Genomic DNA, 19042 nt, shown 5'->3' with positions numbered 1-19042 from the left:
CTAATAATAACAGCTAACCAATTGCCATAGAATTGTTTCACATTGCAGAATCCTCCACACACCTTTAACGCATGTCGGCTCCGACACGCCCTCAAACCTGAAGCTAATTTGCAACATCGCATGAATCTTCCTAGAAGCCTTAATTCCCTAGCTATTTTTACTTTGGACAACCTCAGCACAGTCATGCTGTGTATGTACAGCTTGATGTATGCACCCTCAACCTGACCGTGCCTATCTACGTATTGGGCTGCTCACAACATACGTAATTGACTCCAATTAGCAACCGGGGATGAACCGCTGACACACAGGTCTGGCAGCAGCATCACGCGATGACACTCACACGCTCGTACTCGTCATCGCGCGGACTCTCTGACGTCATGCGGCTGTCGTCGTCCATCAGCAGGTTGTCCGGCTGCGCGTCGCCGCCTACGCCGGCGCCACCTAGCCTGAGCACGACGCGCTTCTCCGCTCCGTGCTCGTCCAGCGTGACGATGGTGCGCTCGAGCACGACTGTCGGCATCATGCGTAGCGCCGCGTCGTCCGCCCCGCTGCTACCGCTCATCCCCGCCACGCCGCTGCCGCCGCCACCACCCCTGCCGGGGTCGCCGCTAGGGCCTGCCAGGTTCACCTCAGCTGTAATACGATATAGTGGTAGATATCGTAAGTGTGAAGGTGGTGATGGGGGGATGTCTGTGATGGTTGGGGACTGCATTGGTTTAAACAGTGCAGATTGACAACGTGAGCCGATTCCAAAATACCTGAGATAAACCTGTTCTTATTCAGTGAGTTATTGTAAAAACTTTAATGTTACCACCAGATGACATTTCCTAGCTTAAACACGACCTGCGAATTAAGATTAAGTTTCGGTCTTCGCCGCCGATGCGTAGATAAGATTAGAAATCTTGCCGACCTAAGATGTTTGCGTCATTGTTCGACACGACAGCACCGTCCCCTGCTTCCCCGGGGACGACTGGCTTTGGCTGAGGTCCAAAGTCTTCATCATCATCTTCTGCTGGATCCAGCTTCAGCATCAGATGCTTAAACTGCACGAGGAAACAAGCGTACTAGGTAAGGCATCTGTGTGCGCTACTCCTAAAAAACAACTCGAAACTCGAATTTTTTGGGCATCTGACAAAAGCAGCACGATACTACTGCAGTTCACCGGTATAGTAAGCTAGACAGATAGACAGACCCATTCTCACCCCAGACTTTAGTGAACATCCATAATTATTTGTGTGCCTTCCCAATCCATTACCACTGACATAGTAAGAAGTAGTTACTTGCACTATGCAACGTGGAGGATGTAAAGATCTGTTGTGAATATACCTAAAACCTGACAGCTTTTTTTAGTCGTCAGACTACTACATAAAATTTTCTTTCGAGTTCTGGTGACAAGGTCTACGTCAGACCAAGTTGCACGAGTGAGAAACCCTACATTTCTAAGTTTGAGATGTAACAGATATGATCGTAACAGCAGTATCTTACGTCGAGGAATTGGTGGATGATCGCTTCCTTCTCCTCGTCATTCAGATGAGACGAAGGAGGACCTTGCTTCAGTGTTTCTAGCACCTGAAAGTATGCGCACCACTCTTGTGAAATCAGCAGCATTAAACTTGTTCCATGAACTGAAATCCTGAATCTACACAATGCTGACGGCATCATAAGCATGACTAAATTCAAGAGCAGTACGGTTGTCAAGATAAAGGATTATTTCGTACCTGTTTTGGGTTGAATTTTACACCCTGTTTCCTGTTGAGTACTCGCTCAAACACCTTGACATTTTCTGTTGGCGAGTATTTATGTACTTTCCTGTAATGAAACCAATACCACACAATACTTAGCCACTAGTCAATAATTATTTTACACAGTTTTACAAATTAAACACATGAAGGACCGAAAATTTCGATTGAGCTTCGAGTCATTGCTATGTTGCTATATACTCTATGAAAATATGTGCTAAACAGTGGCTGACACTGACGAAAGAGGCTACTGTGATGAAAGAGGCGATGAAGATGCTAAAGAATTTCCATCTAAAAAGACCACAAATCTCTTTTCTATGTTACCACTTGGGAACAAGAATATTGACTCAGAAGAGATAATCCAAGCTAATACAAAGGGAATTTTGCACTCACATTCCTGTTCCAAACTTTTCTGAATTATTTGACAGGTAGTTGAGCAAACATATCAATATCAGCAGCTCTGGTGGATTATAGCCGACTAGGTGTTAGAGCAGCCTTAAAGGCATAATAGGTCCATTGATTATGCAATTTTAAGGAATGCTAGAGTAACTGGCCTCTTGTGTAGTTAATAAGTACATTACCTTATAGCCAAACGCGTATTAGTTTGTCCAATATCACTGCTGGTTACTAAGAAATGTCGAATTGAAATCCACAGTCCAAAAATCGGTTGGCCACACTTTCAAAAAGCTGCCGCAAAGCGGGTGTGATACAGATTTATAGTGCACCGGACATTTTCGCACGCATATACTCTGCCGTACGCAATGCTATATCATCAGTGATTTCGATCCTTAATTGTGGTCTTAATTGTGGATTGGGTTGATTGTGGTCTTAATTTAGGGTGGGTTAATTGTGGTGGTTTATTACACTGTGAAATGGGAAACACGTAAATGGTGCAGAACACACGAACGAAAACTGACACCCACGGACTATCTATAAACGGACAGCCCAGATAAAACGTTATATCCTTACCTTGTCATTTTACCTTATCACGAGCGTCCGTGTTTATTACGTTCATGCAGTATCTCTGCGCAATGGGAGATCATCTCCAGCTATTACCATTGCAATACCAGCTATTGCAAGCTCTTGCTGCTGGCACGCTGCCGCTCGCTGCCGCTCAGCTGGCACGCTAGCGATAGTACAGTGCCGTAACTGTATACGTAACAGTAGGCCCTACGCTAGCTCTGATTGTAATGACTGTGGAATCCACATACGAATCACGGGCGCTCGTGATAATGAAGTAGGCTGTGTTTGGGGCCAACACTATGGGGGGATCACGGACTAACCACGGCCACAGACTAAACATGGAAAGCAGACGGCACTATGCGCATTTACGTATATTGGTCAAACGAATACACCTGTGTTCGAAATTGAAGACATGTGGGTACCCGTTCATTAGTACCCACGGTTATTTACTTGTGCCTCAATACCCAGAATACACCCAGAGATACATTCTACTAGCTCATTAGTCGTTATAAGCATCCCGGGACAAACAATTCTCTGCTAAACACCCGTAGCAACATGTGACGTCACCAGACCGAAATCGAGGCTATATTGCTTCGCAAGCAATTTAGCGTTGGCGCCAGATTACCAGATTTACGGATTTCAATTCGACATTTCTTAGTAACTAGCAGTGATATTGGACAAACTAATACGCGTTTGGCTATAAGGTAATGTACTTATTAACTACACAAGGTGCCAGTTACTCTAGTATTCGTTAAAATTGCATAATCAATGGACCTATTATGCCTTTAAGCCCGGGAAAAAGTTCCTCTCATGCTTATATACAATAATAAGTGACATGCCAACTCACCCATCACTGAAGCCATATGTAGCCTTCAAGTATTCTTTAATAACAAGCAGCAACATGCAGCCCTTGGATGCCATGATGCAATCCAGCACCGCACTCGCATCTTCCGGTATCCGTTCTGAAAATGTTCATAACATCACGTTCACTAGTGAACAAACAGCATGGAGGCATACTAGATTTCCTGCCAATCTACACAAACTTCCTGCAAAACAATAGCATGCAAATTACCATTATATGGAGCTGCTGTATGTTCTACGCAATGTTTTTGCAGTTCTCCAAATTACGGATGCCTTATAAATGATCAATACTGCTATTATTGGTAATTGCAAATGACATTCAACGTACCTATCAGACCCTCCGGCTTTTCCTCAGCTTCCTCAACGTGAGCCTGGGTCACCAGATTCTCCGACATGCCAGGAAACAGTACCTACAACATCACGTTGCATAGCATCTCGGTTAGAAATGACGGTGCGAAACCGGGACCGCATTGCATCGGTCGTGGCAATGCGTAATTGTGCTCGGCATCGAGACTAGTTTGTAGAGCAGCACGGAATAGCGACGCTGCTCTAATGACTATCACCACCAGGCTACCACTACAACATAAACTATGATGCCTGCTTACTATGTAGTTCTTAATGTCTTCACAGAAAATGTTCACACGATGGAAAAACACAATATGAACTATGACACCGGCTTACTATGCAGTATTTAATGTCTTCACAGAAAATGTTCACACAACGAAAAAACACAAGATAAACAAACAGCAGCGGTCTCCGGCTAGATATCGCAGTGAGATTCTGTAAGAATGCGTTACCTCGCGGAAAGACTGCAGCACGTTTGATCCGGACACGGAAGATATGAGCTCTATGTGGTGGATGACGAACAAAGCCTCGTCCTGGTTCTGGTAGGGGAAGTGCGACAGATTGTCTGCCAGGTAGAGTAGCTGGCTCAGCGGCACTCGCTGCAACACGAGCACAATGCTGTCAGTGACGCTACACGGCGCGACGAAATGCAAACAATAGCCAGAACAAAGGAAGTAGTTCTATGAAATCAATGAGTTTGACAAAAACAATTACAGCGTGTACAGGAATGCGTTGTTGAGCGCGACTTACCAGCATCTCATCAAACTGCTTGAGCAGGGACATGATGAAGGCGCGGCGGTGGGCGCGGCTGCTGCGCACGAGCGTGTACAGGAACGCGTTGAGCGATACGAGCTGTGCGTTGTCGTCCTCTCGAATGCCGCGCACCGGCTCCTCCTCACCGCGCTCCTGATGCTGGAGGATGGTCTGAAGACGCAGCGACTCCTTCACCCCGGCAACGGCCTTCATCTGCAAGGCAACGAGCGACAAACTTCACGAGGCGGAACGACGACATCCAACAACGATGCTGCCTGCTGGGAGTGATACACAGGTGGCTCTCGCCAGTCAGCGTTGCGATCGGGGCGTTCAGAGGGATGCTGCCCAGTATTAACGAAATGCCGATGATCCGGCGTGCACGCGTAAATAACACGAGCTGGCAGGTGGCGCCGCACGCAGCATACGTACGTGAATGAAGCCGGCGTATTTCTTGTCGATCTCCTGCAGCTGCTGATCGGCCTTGATGCGGATCGATGGTTCGCTGTCAGTCGACATGCACACAAGATATGGCACACACTGCAAACAATGAGGCGTTACCATGACTACCAAACACACAAGGCATTCAAGTGTTACCATTTACATGAAATATACCTTATACTTGAAGAGGTGTCACTAAACACACCGCTAATTATACGCACACCATACCGGAAACACACACTATATTTTATTATAGTGTATCACAATTCTAAGCTAATATATCCCTTTAATTATAAATTTACAAATAAACAATAATATAAAACATTATAAATTCGTACATGATATGGCAAGTTTATCATAGCATGCAATATACAATCTTTCTGTTCCTGTTCCTGTGTATCACGATACGTATCCTATCACGACCTATGTATCGAGACACGTATCGTATCGTGACCCTAGTGTTAACGTGACGTATCGTTACACCTCTATTGCGTAAGTGTCACTAAGCACACCTGTGACGAGTCTACGCACCTGCTACCTGGCTACATAGTTGCACAGGTGTCATTAAGCACACCTGTGATGAGTCTACGCACCTGTACGGGATGGACGAGTCCCTGGCGGAGGACGAGGGCCAGCACCTGTAGCACTGCCATGCGCACGGAGTTGTGCGGGTGATAGTATGCCTCTAGTAGCTGCTTCAGGTAGACCTGGATCACTGTGCTCGCCATGCTGCGCACCAAACACAATACGTAGCAATCAGAATAAAGAATTTCATTTTCAGTGAAAAATCACAAATCGGTGAGGGGGAGCCAACTATTCACACATTTCATTAAAACTAGTACAATGTGTTTTACTTGTTATTGATAAATACAAACTAAATTGTGTTATTGTTATATTACACACACGTTCTCACACCATGTGCACATGTAACACATACGTCATGTAAAGAGAAAATGTTACTGAATAAAGGTAATGTTCAGAGTTTAAATACAGATTTTACATTCTTAACCTTATACTCCCCCCCACCCTTAAACCTTTACCATCGAATTTAGACGTTTCATAAAATCGACCCCAGGGACTGTCAAATCCGAGAAATTTCTCGGATCTAAAAAATATTCTCATCCCTAAATATGACACGCTCGTTACCCCCACACAGTCGTGCACAGGTAAAAAGCATCCCTCGAGCAAATTGCAAATTCAAGGCTTCAGGTATTCACGGACAGGAAGTTCCAGTCGAGGAAATGTATAATGTATGGTGGTATATAATGTATAAAGTTACGATGTGTAAATGTGTAATGATAAATGCGAAAACATAAATGGAAAATGTGTAATGATTAAGATCCAGTTTAAAAGCTCACCCAGAAGTGATGTCACCCATCTCCTTCAGATCCTCTGTCTGTGACACCGTTGCCCCTAAAAATTAAAATGCACATACTATCTGTGAAACAAGTTACAGTAGGAACATTTTATTAAATAAGATTAAAGAACTTGTATAATGGTACGAGAATTTTTGAATCAAGTATAATATACTTTATATACTATATAAATGCATTAATATTAATAATAATTAATATAAATAATTAATTATAATACATATATTATATGCATGCTGAATTCAACATACTGTAATCGTCGTACTTTGTCTCTTCTTTCTTCCCCCTTCTCTCTCTGCGTCCCTCCCGCCCTCCCCCTCTCTCGTGTGCTTTCTCTCAAATTCTCATTAATTTATCACTATCCTACTATCACAGAGATGCCAACACATATTTGAAGCAATCTGTAGTTTCTAACTATCAAATTAGTAGTTCGAGGGTCGGGTTTGCTAGGGGGGTCCGGCATGCCCCCCGGAAAAATTTTTGATTCTGAGATGAAACTTCCTGCTTTCTGAGGGTCAATAATGACAATAAATTGACAAAATTTACAAAACAATAAATTTTTTTAGATAACAGTGAAATTCGTAGTTTGATACAAACTGGTCGTAGTGGTGCAAAAGAATAGAAATTCGTATAAAATACGGATAAATCGTAGTGGTTGGCATCTCTGCTATCACCATGAATGCATGTAAACCTTCCTAGCACTTACAAGCTGCATCAGCCTTGGCCATTCGTATCTCTTCCTCAGTCAGGTAAAGCAACAGGTTCTTCAACACTTGTAACAACAGGTTCACATTCTGAAATCGTAACATTCCAAATATGAAATATACGAGATATGTGAAAAAATAAACATAAAGCCTCAAACCCAACTGTGGCCGAAAATGATTGACTGTTTCACCAATTTACTTGTACAGAAAGTACTGACGTTTTTCTATATATTTTTTTCTTCATGTTGTATAGTGCTGTTTTATAATATTCTTCAGAAATTTTATTATTTTAATTGCTCAACACTATTGCATCTCGCAGTTTGTTTCACCATGAAAAAGACTGTCTTCAGTACATGTATGTGTAGTTGAATTATACATGCAAGAATTAATAAGTGTTCGCTGTCATCATTCTGCCACCTACCTGACACTTGTGAAATGATAAATCCTTGTGTAGCAAGTGCTGATGGTACAGCTCTCTGATTTGCGTCCCCAGCATGAAGTCATAATTGCGAATACACAGGAAACCTAAAAATATTCATAAAATGATTACATACCGACCACAGTGCCACAGTCACAGTACGCACATAAGTGCCAGTCCGGTGGAAACCATGCAGGAGTTACGGATGTGGTCGTCAGCAAGCGTAATGTTGGTAGACGCTCGCGCTCGCATGCGCGTGAGGAGAGGGTGACTTACCGAGGCCCGTGAGTGTTTTGTGCTTCACTTCTTCATCGTCATAGTTCATGTAGTACATCATAGTCTCGAACACCCGCTCTATGACAGACGACTGAAACAGAATCATGCGAGTGTCAGCTGTGGAGAGTAACGAGTTAGGCACGGTAGAACGAGTATAAGAACTATAACCAGGCATTTGGTATGTGAGCTACAGAGTCGTAAATTTCACGACTAAATAGGTTTGCTGCCACTCATACTTCCCCTCTTCTTGTTACAATATCGTTCTGATTATAGTATTAAACCACGCCCTGCACGCAAACCTTAAAATATAATACAACACAAATCTCTGCCATTCACTAAGCTTAAAACGCATGAATTCAAAACTACCAACCAGCATATCTGAAACACGGCTAACACTCTCTCTCTCCTCAGGATCAGTTAAACTTATGCTGGCCACTGCTAGTGTAGCAATTAACTTCAGATACTACTCTCATTGCTATGGGACCAACCTCATCTATACTGCAGGCATGAAAATGACCGGTAAAGAAAAACACTGAAAACCCTGAGGCGGGGGGGGGGGGGACCCCGAGGGGGGAGTACCCCCTCCCACGGTAGGGAGATTTTTAAATTTTGGGGGTCAGAATCAGAGGCGCCGGAAGTGGGGGGCACGGGGGGCGGCTGCCCCTCCAATCCAAAAAGTGGGGGAAGCAAAACCAAAAAGCCCCACCCAAAAAATAAGAGTGGGAAAGAAAAAATAAAATGTATGAGCTAAGACTTGTTACAGTAATTATAACGTTCAAAAACTAATTTATACATCCATTTTAAGTTTTCGCTGCGCGCTTTGCGTGATTGACGCTCACGTCGCACACACGCTCAGCCTCACGCACACACGTCGCACACATGCGCTGACGCATACACGCGCTCACGCACACACGCACACACGTCGCACACACGCGCTCATGCACACACGTCGCACACACGCGCTCACGCACACACGTCGCACACGCACACATGTCGCACACACGTCGCACACGCACACACGTCGTATACACGCGCTCACGCACACACGTCGCACACACACACACGCGCTCACGCACACACGCTCAGCACACATGCGCTCACGCACACACGCGCTCACGCACACACGTCACACATATGCGCTCACGCACACACGTCGCACACACGCGCTCACGCACACACGCGCTCACGCACACACACCGCACACACACGCGCTTACGCACACACGTCGCACATACGCGCTCACGCACACACGTCACACACATGCGCTCACGCACACACGTCACACACACGCGCTCACGCACACACGCGCTCACGCACACATGCGCTCACGCACACACGTCACGCACACGCGCTCACGCACACACGTCGCACACACACACGCGCTCACGCACATACATCACACACACGCGCTCACGCACACACGTCGCACATACGCGCTCACGCACACACGTCGCACACACGCGCTCACGCACACACGCGCTCACGCACACACGCGCTTACGCACAGACGCACACGCGCTCACGCACACACGTCGCACACGCACACATGTCGCACACACACGCTCACGCACACACGTCTACGGCTACGGGTACCAGTCTAGCTTGCTGCCAGCCGCAGTAGACGATCGATAAACCGTGCCCCTGCATGTACATATGCCCGTGGTAGATTACGAATGCTGCACGTGAACTCGGAAAAAAACGGAAAACGCGGAAACAATTCTGGGATCGGGAAAAAAGCGGAAACGCGGAAAATGTTCATGCCTGATACTGACCTTGGGTTTCCCCATCTCTTCGCTATCAAAGTCGAAGTGCTGGCAGAAGAGTCCGACAGTGAAGAGTGAGCGCATCAGCGTTGGCCGGTTGGACAGCATCGTCTGACTGTTGGGGTTTAGGATGTGCTCATGCTTCAGCCGCGCCAACACGCCTACAGCAACGACAACGCAACATTTAACACGTAAAGTTTGTCATACGGCATCACAGTGATGGACCAAAGGTCATTATAATGACCACAACTATTAGTGTGGGGAAGCGCATCGCTCACAGATTGCCACTTCCGCACACTAATAGTCACAACAACTGAAATACAAACCCATAATCAAACTCACCGAAGAACTTCTGGAAGCAATCTCGCACAAGCTTGAAGTTCTTGGTGACGTTGTTGACGACGGATGCCAGACAGCTGACACAGGACTGCAGAACCTGTCACCACGAACAAAAACACATCGGTAACCCGAGCATTCTCTGACACTAGCATGTCTCTCACTCTAACACAAAGACCACCAGAATACACCTCTAACGGAAGGTAATACTGTCCATCTGCAATATTTACAAAGTGTACTGGTGGAGTGGAGGACCCGCGTTTTAAAAGCCTTAATTATCATGAGCAATGGACAGAGATATCATACGCAATGCACTGTGACCAGTCACCCCCGCACTCGATTATAAAAAAACCTGATCAATACAACCAGACAAACAAGGAGGTAACTGGAGTAGACACGTGTCTTCGGTTGAGCACCCTTCATCCGCACACCCTACTGCCAACGCTCGCTCTCACCATCATTCCGTGCTTGAGGATTAGCTTCATCATGTCCTCCTCCAGCTGTGCCAGGAATGTCTCGCTCGGATGGTCCATGAGCGGCACGACCAGCTCCAACGTGCGCGCCACATTGTGTATAGATAGGTAGTCGTTCTGCGTCTGCAGGAGAAGGAGACCACTCATGTTAAACAGAATATGAATTTACATAAACCGCAGGTAGATACGTAGTCGTTCTGCGTTTAAAAGAGTACACCATCTTATATCAAACACTACTTATGGTACATTGAATCGGAATTTGAATATGATTAAATTTTTGGATTTGTATTTGTATTCTAATTTTTACATCTGTATAGTTAGACAGGTAATTGCGTGCATCTAAAAGAGGAAAACATACAAGTTATACTGAATTCGTATTAAAACCCCCCACTAATAGTAGCCACTGTTAGGTTTACATACTGTGTAGTTATTATAACAACGTGCCTCTCAACGTTCTCTATTCTCACCATTTATCTACACATCGTGTACGTGACAACAACGATTACTCACAGTACACTTGATGGTGAGGTAAGGGGTAAGGTGTCACCATCTATCTACACATCGTGTACGCGATAACAACGATTACTCACAGTACACTTGATGGTGAGGTAAGGGGTAAGGTGTGTGGCGTGCTTCACTACCAGCTCAGGCCTGATCTTGCTGAACAGGTAGAGTGTCTGCAGGCAGGAGACGAGTCGCGCACTGCTGGTCCCACGGCCGTCCGCATCTGTAAGAAGCAAAGGACGAAGGTCAGGTAAGTTCAACCGCAGCCATCGTCGCCCAACCTTGCACGGATACACCCACAATCTTCAATCGACTACATCGCCCCCATTTCAGCAAAGCTAACAAGTTATGTTTCAACAAGATATGAATTACACTTTTGGGTTGGATTTGTGTACGGATTTGTTGCTGTTCATGGTTTAACTGCGGCATTATAGTATCTACATCGGCAATCGATATGATAAAAGCTCACATGGCCAAGCACAATGATTGAAGTTTCCCATATAGCCTTATACTAGCTAGGCTTTGAACCTGTATTGAGTACTACTAGCCATTATTATTCATGAAAAAAATATCGTATCCGTTACAGACATACTTGTCCAAGCAAAGTGTTACATATGTGGACTATTAGTGGTAGTGATGGGAATCGGCTGGAATTTCATAATCGATTATTGGTTTCCCTTAACCGATCGATAATCGATTATAATCGAATAATCGGTTAATAATAGCATAGATTTAATTTAATCTTACTTTGTATATACAATTATACATAGCATTCAATATTATCATGTTTTATGATCATGTATTAACTCTGTGAAGGTTGCTGTATGTATATCAATGTCTGTTCCTATACAGTATTTAATCAATTTAAAAAGAAATGGTTTAAATGCCTTTATTAAAACATTAAGTTTTAAAACGATTATTGCGAGAATTTTGCTCAGAAAAACTAAATATAGCTGAATATAGTCTCACCTGACAGCAAAAATATCACTGATTACACCAACATTCAAAACACCAATGTTTTATGCAGTTATAGCATAGAAAAATTGATTTGACCACATCATACCAGCAATAAATTTTTTCGAGTCAGGACTTTCAAAAATCACAAATGGCGTCTTAAACAAGCGAACATAATTAAAACAAAGGGGCATCTATTTGTGTGTGATAATCCGCAGTGTTGATACATCGATTTGATCCACTTCTCTCTCCGTCTTTGTTATAGTCCCTAGGACTTTTGAAGACTAATATTTATGAGGTTACAACTTATCGTACACTCCTGTTTGTGTTACGCTACTAATACTATGGACCTCTGTGTTTACATCTGACCAAAAATATCTCCGGTGCGATTTTTGCATTACTGCACCCTTGTTGACGTCTCGCGGTACCGCGAGAAAGTGTGAGACATGACAGTGAAAATTGACAAGAGAAGGCAAAATTGTAATCGTGCATGATTTTGTCTTTGCATGAGGTTCTAAGACATTTTATTGTTATTTCAAACAATTACTGTTACTCAAGCAACAACGGTAGGCATCATGAGAGTGAGAATAAACACTGAAAAATGCTGAAAAAAACTCGCAATGATCGCTTTAAACAAACATGATCAAGACTTGTTCTTTATTATAGTAAGTAAGTTGTTTGTGTTCTAATAGTGTAGGCTGTGTAGCCGAGTTAATGTCCTGCCAATGGAATATCCTACAATAAATGTGTATGAATTTGAATTTTGTGATCGATTCTCATCCAATCAGCAGCCTTGTGACATGAAATTATGAAGTTCCTGTTATCGTGAGTTTGCTCGTAGCTACGATGTGTTTCTGTCAACGCTACTCGCGTAGCATTAACATTAGTCGTAAGCGTTATCGTAGCATTAACATTAGTCGTAAGTTTTATCGTAGCATTAACATTAGTCGTAAGTGTTATCGTAGCATTAACATTAGTCGTAAGTGTTATCGTAGCATTAACATTAGTCGTAAGTGTTATCGTAGCATTAATATTAGTCGTAAGCGTTATCGTAGCATTAACATTAGCATGATTAACTTTACGATGTTTCTGACAACGGGCCCCTGCAGGACTTGTGCTCTACTTGTCATATCAATTCACACATCGTGAGTACAGTTCCTTGTTTGTTTGTTTTGGTATTTCCGATAATCTATTATTTGTAATCGATTATCGAATTTGAGACTATAATCGATTGATTTTCGATTATAATCGATCATCGGGACATCACTAATTAGTGGTATTAAATTTAAAAGCATTGGACACTGACGACATGCCATGAAGTTAGAGACAATTAGAGTGAGTCAAGCGTACCTCCGAGGCCAGCCTCTAAGTTGAGAACGTTCTCGACTAGACAGTCAACGATCTGCCTACTGGCTTCAAGCACCGGTTTCTGACTCGCATCTTTCTCCTTCTTGAATAGCTGCGACAAAAACCGAACAGGCATGTAGAAATACTAGTGGTTTGTGACGCAATGCTGATCCATGCATGGGGGTGCCGGGTAGGGGGTGGGGAGGAGAACCTGGGATTGGGGAGTGGCTGGTTGGATAATGATTGGTGGGGGGAGGGGGGCCGAGAACTTGTAGTGAGACGGGAACTTTGGCAAATATTGAGCGGGGCTGATGAAATATTTCGCAAGGCGTTTCACTTATCATATACCTGCTGAGAAACTCTGTTAGTTAGCAAAGCTTAAAACTAGTACATTAATAACACATTACTGATAGCTAGGTTGCTTAAGATAGATAGATAGATAGATAGATAGATAGATAGATAGATAGATAATAGGTTTATTGCAAAACCAGAGAGACATGATACAAGATTGCGTGGCACAGCTTTGCTGTTGATCCTAAGCGCTGCAAAACAAGATATCATCAGGCAGTATAAAACTGAAATTGATGATATTTACAATAATATATGTCCCATGGTAAGACATAGATATCACTTAAAATGTTGGTTCGTAAAATTATATCACTACAACTAAAAACCATCTTTAGAATATATACTAAATTTAAAATAACGTGATCCTTGGTCAAAAAATAGTTACAATTAAAAAGCGACACAATAGGCGCGTTCACACGGACGTTTTTGGCCCGAGCCTAATTAAACCCGTGCCAGATTTGGCTTGAGCCGAGCGTTCGCACGGACGTTTTTGGCCCGAGCCTAATTAGGCCCGTGCCAGATTTGGTCCCATCGAAAACGTCGGACCAGGTCCGAGCCAAATTTTAGCACCAGCTTTCGGCGAGGGGTAGAGCGGTAGAATCGGTTGAGCGGTAGATGCCGCGAGTGTCGAACGTGTACTTCGACGAAATAAAGTCCAAAACAGTATAAAAATTCGAAAAATTTGATCAGGATGCACGTTTTCAAGATTGATAATTAAACTCGGAACGTAAGTAAACACTCTAAATCGTAAACAACGCCATCTCGCGACATACTGCCAAAGTATCTGTGAGATATTTGTGCAATAAAATTTATTTGAATTTGAATTTGAATTTGACAGACAGTATTCACTTGCGTACGTGTGAACGCGCCGACTCAAACCGTCCCGAGCCAAATTTGGCCCGAGCCAAATCTAGCCCATTTGGCTCGAGCCAAACCATGACCGTGTGAACGCAACTAATGATAGAATCAAACATATCACAAAACCGAAAGTTGCCCAGAGAGTTATTTCAAAGAGACCAAAATGTTTATAAAGGTGTGCAAGCAAAAGACTAATTATCCATGCTATTGTAAAAAATTCAGTGCCTGTTTACAATTTGTTAATCATCCTGCACATGTAAGGAACGGGGCTATTGAAGTACCGGCTGGTACGAGGGACTTTTGCAAGCCGGAGTTTACTAGAATTCCGTGTTATGCGGTTAGACACATTTATTGCTGAAGGAGGGCAAATATCCTGTAATCGTTTACAACTTTTGAGCTGATAAGCAACATTTTCACAAAGCTGCTCGCGACGAAACGCAAGTCTTTGGATCTGAAGCTGAGATAGTACCTCATCGTACATGTCATACCTATTCCAATTATTATAACCTATTATTATTTTCACTGCCCTTACTTGAACAGATTCAATTAGACGTGAGAGCTCTTTGGTAAGGCCTGGGTGCCAGACGGGTGCAGCATATTCCAGAATCGGTCTGACGTAACCACAGTAAATTTGTACGAGATCTTCACAGCTAAGCCTAGATTTTTTTAGTATACAAAGCATGAACATTCTTCCACTGGCTCTAGCCACCAAATCTTGAACGTGTATGGCCCATTTAAGATCGTGCTGGAAACCATACACCCAGGATCTTCAAAGTTGTCGAATTTTCCAATTGAGTGTTCTAAAAAAAGATCAGCATCTTGAAGTCTATTTCTACCAAAGTACACCTGCATAACTTTACATTTTGCAGGGTTAAGTTTCATTTTATTTTAAAAGGCCCAGCACTGGATAGATGCGAGTACGTTGTTTAGATATGATGGAGCGTGGATCGACCTTGTCTCCAGTTGAGCTTACAACTAGCACATTAATAATTCAATTCTCATAGCTAGGTTACTTGCTATCTACATAGCCATCTTCAGACAGATATTCTTTAGCAGAGAATACAGCTGCATCCTTCAAAATGAACACGACATTTTTGGAACCTTAAATTTGACCATCTACGCTTATGTGGTATAAACTACTTACATTTTCGAGTAGCTGCTCAAACCACTCATATCCCGTGTCTTTGCATGCGGTTACCTGCAGAAAACACTCGATTAGGGTTCAATCTCAGGTATCAACTGCCTGAAACACTTAACATCGCTGACGCCCAACATGCAAACATTTCGGACAAGAATAAAATGTCTTATTTTTAATTACAAACAATTCACTGAATGTTCTGTGTAATTTAACCAACTCTATTTGTACCCCATCCAGAATTCAATATGCAATCACCGTAACCTTAGCTTGGCGTTTGCATGAGTACAATATAACACCCATTAACGTTTGACAATACCTAATATGTAAATCTTTTCACACAGAACTAGAAACAAGATTGTGATCGTGACAATACCTAATGACTAAAATGATAAGTTGTTTACAAAAGAGAGAGATTTGCAACTGAATGGAAAAACTTCTTGTAGTACTGCAGAGAACATACACGTTTAGAATTGGTTGATGTTAAAAAATAAGCACAGACATAAGTGTATTATATGACAATTTATACAAGCCACATGCAAAACAGCAGCTTGTAATTTGAGAATGGTTACTGATAACAACCATCACAGTTGCATATGCACTGACAGTCATACTGAAAAGATTTAGAAAGAAAAATCTAGAAAAATTCATCTATATTGTTCTATACATTCACCTAGAGAAATGAGGGGAAAGATCGGTGTACGTTTAGTAACTAAAGTTACTAATCACAGTGATTGCACAGCAACGTCTGGGCTAGCTACGATAGCTAACACACAAAGATGGAATTATGGTAACATAACCACATGACGAAGGCTGCATAAGAGGCAAGCCAACACATGTTAAATATCACACAAAGACCTTGATATGTATCAACACTTTGTCCCTATTCTTTTTCCATTCATGAAGAGTCACCTCTTTCATTCGGCAATAGATATAGACATTCATAATTGTAACTGAATGACCTTACATGTACAATCTCATAAGTCTATAGATAAAAATTCTATCCTTGTTGACTAGATATGACCTCTCCAAGTTCAAGAGACTGATTACTATGTGCAAATAAATATATGCAAACTGAGCACTGACTCTTATTTCAATCTTTACACCTGCCCTCAATTCTTTAACAATTTTGTTTGCTCTTTTCATCACAGACCATGCTTCTCTTAAAACCCACTCGAGAGAGATGTGCCCTTTGACCCAGCCAAGAACTGTAATAGTAACAGCTAAGAAAAATTGTCAAATTCGATTCGATTTGGACCTCGTGGGTCGGGACAAAGTGTTGAATGTGTAATAATCGCCCGCTAGGCTGACCGATACCCTATGGTAGGGGGCTCTACCGCCTGCCACTCCGGCGGCCACCTGTGTAGCGATCAGCTGAGAGCTGTCCATTGAGTGATGGTGCATGAAGCACACCTTGCAAGCACAAAAGCAGTTTCAGATCGCAGGGATGCCATGCCGCTCGCCAAAACCCGACAGTACAGCCGAACACAAACGACATTTTAGCCGGGCCGTACCTCGGATATACATCTATAGCTCGGCATCAGTAATTTGCAGCAAGCAAAGCTAAGCGTAGGGGCAGCCTATTGCAATTTATGCGGCGGAAATAGCTAGGGTAGCATTGCATAGCTTTCTGGCATGAAAGCACAGCGCACACACGACAACGTAACGAGTCCTTTTAGCTGCCCGAGTGAAAAATATAGCGCATTAAAAATGAAAATATTACGCTCGCTACGGCAGCCATCTTCTCCCGGGAGAAGTAATTAATCTCCTAGCCAGTAATTGCTGCATAATTATTTACATCGTAGTCCTATTATCACCCCGCAGGATCTGGCAACTGTCTGCAGCACCGTACTTACCACATCGGTGATGTTGACGACCCTGTTGAGAAGTCTGCTAGCCTGCGCGTCCCTGATCGGCGTGAACCACATCGTTTGGAAAACTTCATTAACAAGTTTCTGCAAATCACAAATTACACCATCCTAAAACAGCAGTGTGCTTCAAAGCATTCATGCAGTTTGATCCAACTGCATTCATCCACATTCATGATAGATCATATATTTATATTCATGAGGTCTGATAACGCTATGCCATGCGATGGTATGCTACACTACATACTATACATTGCTGTTTATAAATGATCATTGCATATGCAACAAGACGCTCATGTGCCTCCACCTCCACACCTGTTCAAACACACCGTGTGACACTGACAGCTGTCGATCACGCCGGCGACCCAGGCTACGTATTACGCGTATAGCTATGCAGAGTCTGATTGCTGGCGCCGCGGCCGCTAACCCACGCCGGCGACCCAGGCTACGTATACTCGCGTAGCTATGCAGTCTGCGTGCTGGCGCCGCGGCCGCTAACCCACGCCGGCGACCCAGGCTACGTATACTCGCGTAGCTATGCAGTCTGCGTGCTGGCGCCGCGGCTGCTAACCCACGCCGGCGTGCCTACCTTGATGCCTTCCTCGTCGTTGATGCGGCGAATCATGCGCACGCACATGTCCGAGATCTTTGGAAAGTCTGGGATCTCGAGGCAGATGTCTCGTAGTATCTTGATGACTCGCTTCCTCACGCTCACACCGGTGTCCTGCACAGAAAAGATGGCCGCGTGAGCAACGGACTAGCACTGCTTCGTAGACTAGGACTAGACTAGACTTCCTTATCTGTATGGGATCATTGCTCTGCAGTGAGTTTTGCTCTGGAGAGATTCCTTGCAGAGCTAGTGAGATTCATCGGTGATAAAATTATTGAGCTACCATCCATCTAGCTACCATTTCATGCACATGAAGTGAGACAAATTGTTGGCCTGGTATTTAGAGCAATGCAAATTAATTTTGGCTTCATGCTTCATTTAGCATTTCCCACACATTCAGCTTTTTTGTCCATCTATCCTGGAGTGAACTGATGTTGTTTTTTTTATACAAAAGCAACAAGCAAACAAGTTGCAAAAGGGTTAAACAGTTCATAGGCCTGTTTTACAGAATAAAACCCAAACTGTTTACTCGTGATTTTTCCTGAACTGATCAACCTTGGGCGAAAATAACTAACAAATACTATAGCTTAAAGCCCTTGCATACACCTAGCACCAGCACCGATCTGCCACGAATAAAAAGTAGCGCAACTGCCACAGGTGTTGTCTCGCTAATCCCACAGCCAGTATAAGATGTAGCAACACAGCCCACGACGTACCAGTATCCTCTCCATGAGCATGTCGTAGTACTGCTCTACGAGTTCAGGACGGATAAGCACAAACTTGCCGACCAGTTCGATGGCAGCTTCTCTCACGGACGTCGACTGGTCGAGGAAGCGGCCGTGCACTCCCCGCTGCATCTCCGGCTGCAACGAACAAACCATAGAACATCAACAAACGAACCACCCGTAATACCATGAACAACCACAGCTCATCCATAAACGAACCACCCATAATACCATGAACAACCACAGCTCATC

The 19042-nt window shown here is 43.6% G+C and overlaps 1 protein-coding gene across 1 annotated transcript in view; it reads right to left on the bottom strand.

Annotated features, from left to right (window-relative positions):
• The window catches only part of LOC106812690 (nipped-B-like protein A), an 85810-nt gene that overhangs the window by 2125 nt on the left and 64643 nt on the right, over positions 1-19042 (bottom strand). Inside the window, exons 35-57 of the mRNA XM_014816627.1 lie at positions 18782-18928; positions 18045-18179; positions 17444-17542; positions 15597-15650; positions 13250-13358; positions 11032-11168; positions 10424-10564; positions 9975-10068; positions 9642-9793; positions 7871-7961; positions 7598-7701; positions 7179-7266; positions 6458-6512; positions 5693-5828; positions 5091-5198; positions 4659-4874; positions 4361-4507; positions 3892-3973; positions 3550-3664; positions 1719-1809; positions 1486-1569; positions 911-1043; positions 341-633 (exon numbers count right to left, since the gene is read on the bottom strand). Of these exons, the coding sequence (XP_014672113.1) occupies positions 341-633; positions 911-1043; positions 1486-1569; positions 1719-1809; positions 3550-3664; positions 3892-3973; positions 4361-4507; positions 4659-4874; positions 5091-5198; positions 5693-5828; positions 6458-6512; positions 7179-7266; positions 7598-7701; positions 7871-7961; positions 9642-9793; positions 9975-10068; positions 10424-10564; positions 11032-11168; positions 13250-13358; positions 15597-15650; positions 17444-17542; positions 18045-18179; positions 18782-18928 (2811 nt within the window). The remainder of the gene's footprint in view (positions 1-340; positions 634-910; positions 1044-1485; positions 1570-1718; positions 1810-3549; positions 3665-3891; positions 3974-4360; positions 4508-4658; positions 4875-5090; positions 5199-5692; positions 5829-6457; positions 6513-7178; positions 7267-7597; positions 7702-7870; positions 7962-9641; positions 9794-9974; positions 10069-10423; positions 10565-11031; positions 11169-13249; positions 13359-15596; positions 15651-17443; positions 17543-18044; positions 18180-18781; positions 18929-19042) is intronic.

The sequence above is a fragment of the Priapulus caudatus genome, unplaced genomic scaffold (assembly GCF_000485595.1).
Source record: "Priapulus caudatus unplaced genomic scaffold, Priapulus_caudatus-5.0.1 Scaffold675, whole genome shotgun sequence".
Taxonomy (NCBI): Eukaryota; Metazoa; Priapulida; class Priapulimorpha; order Priapulimorphida; family Priapulidae; genus Priapulus; species Priapulus caudatus.
Note: the sequence above shows the minus strand (reverse complement) of the source record. Positions and strands in the feature narration are given on the sequence as shown.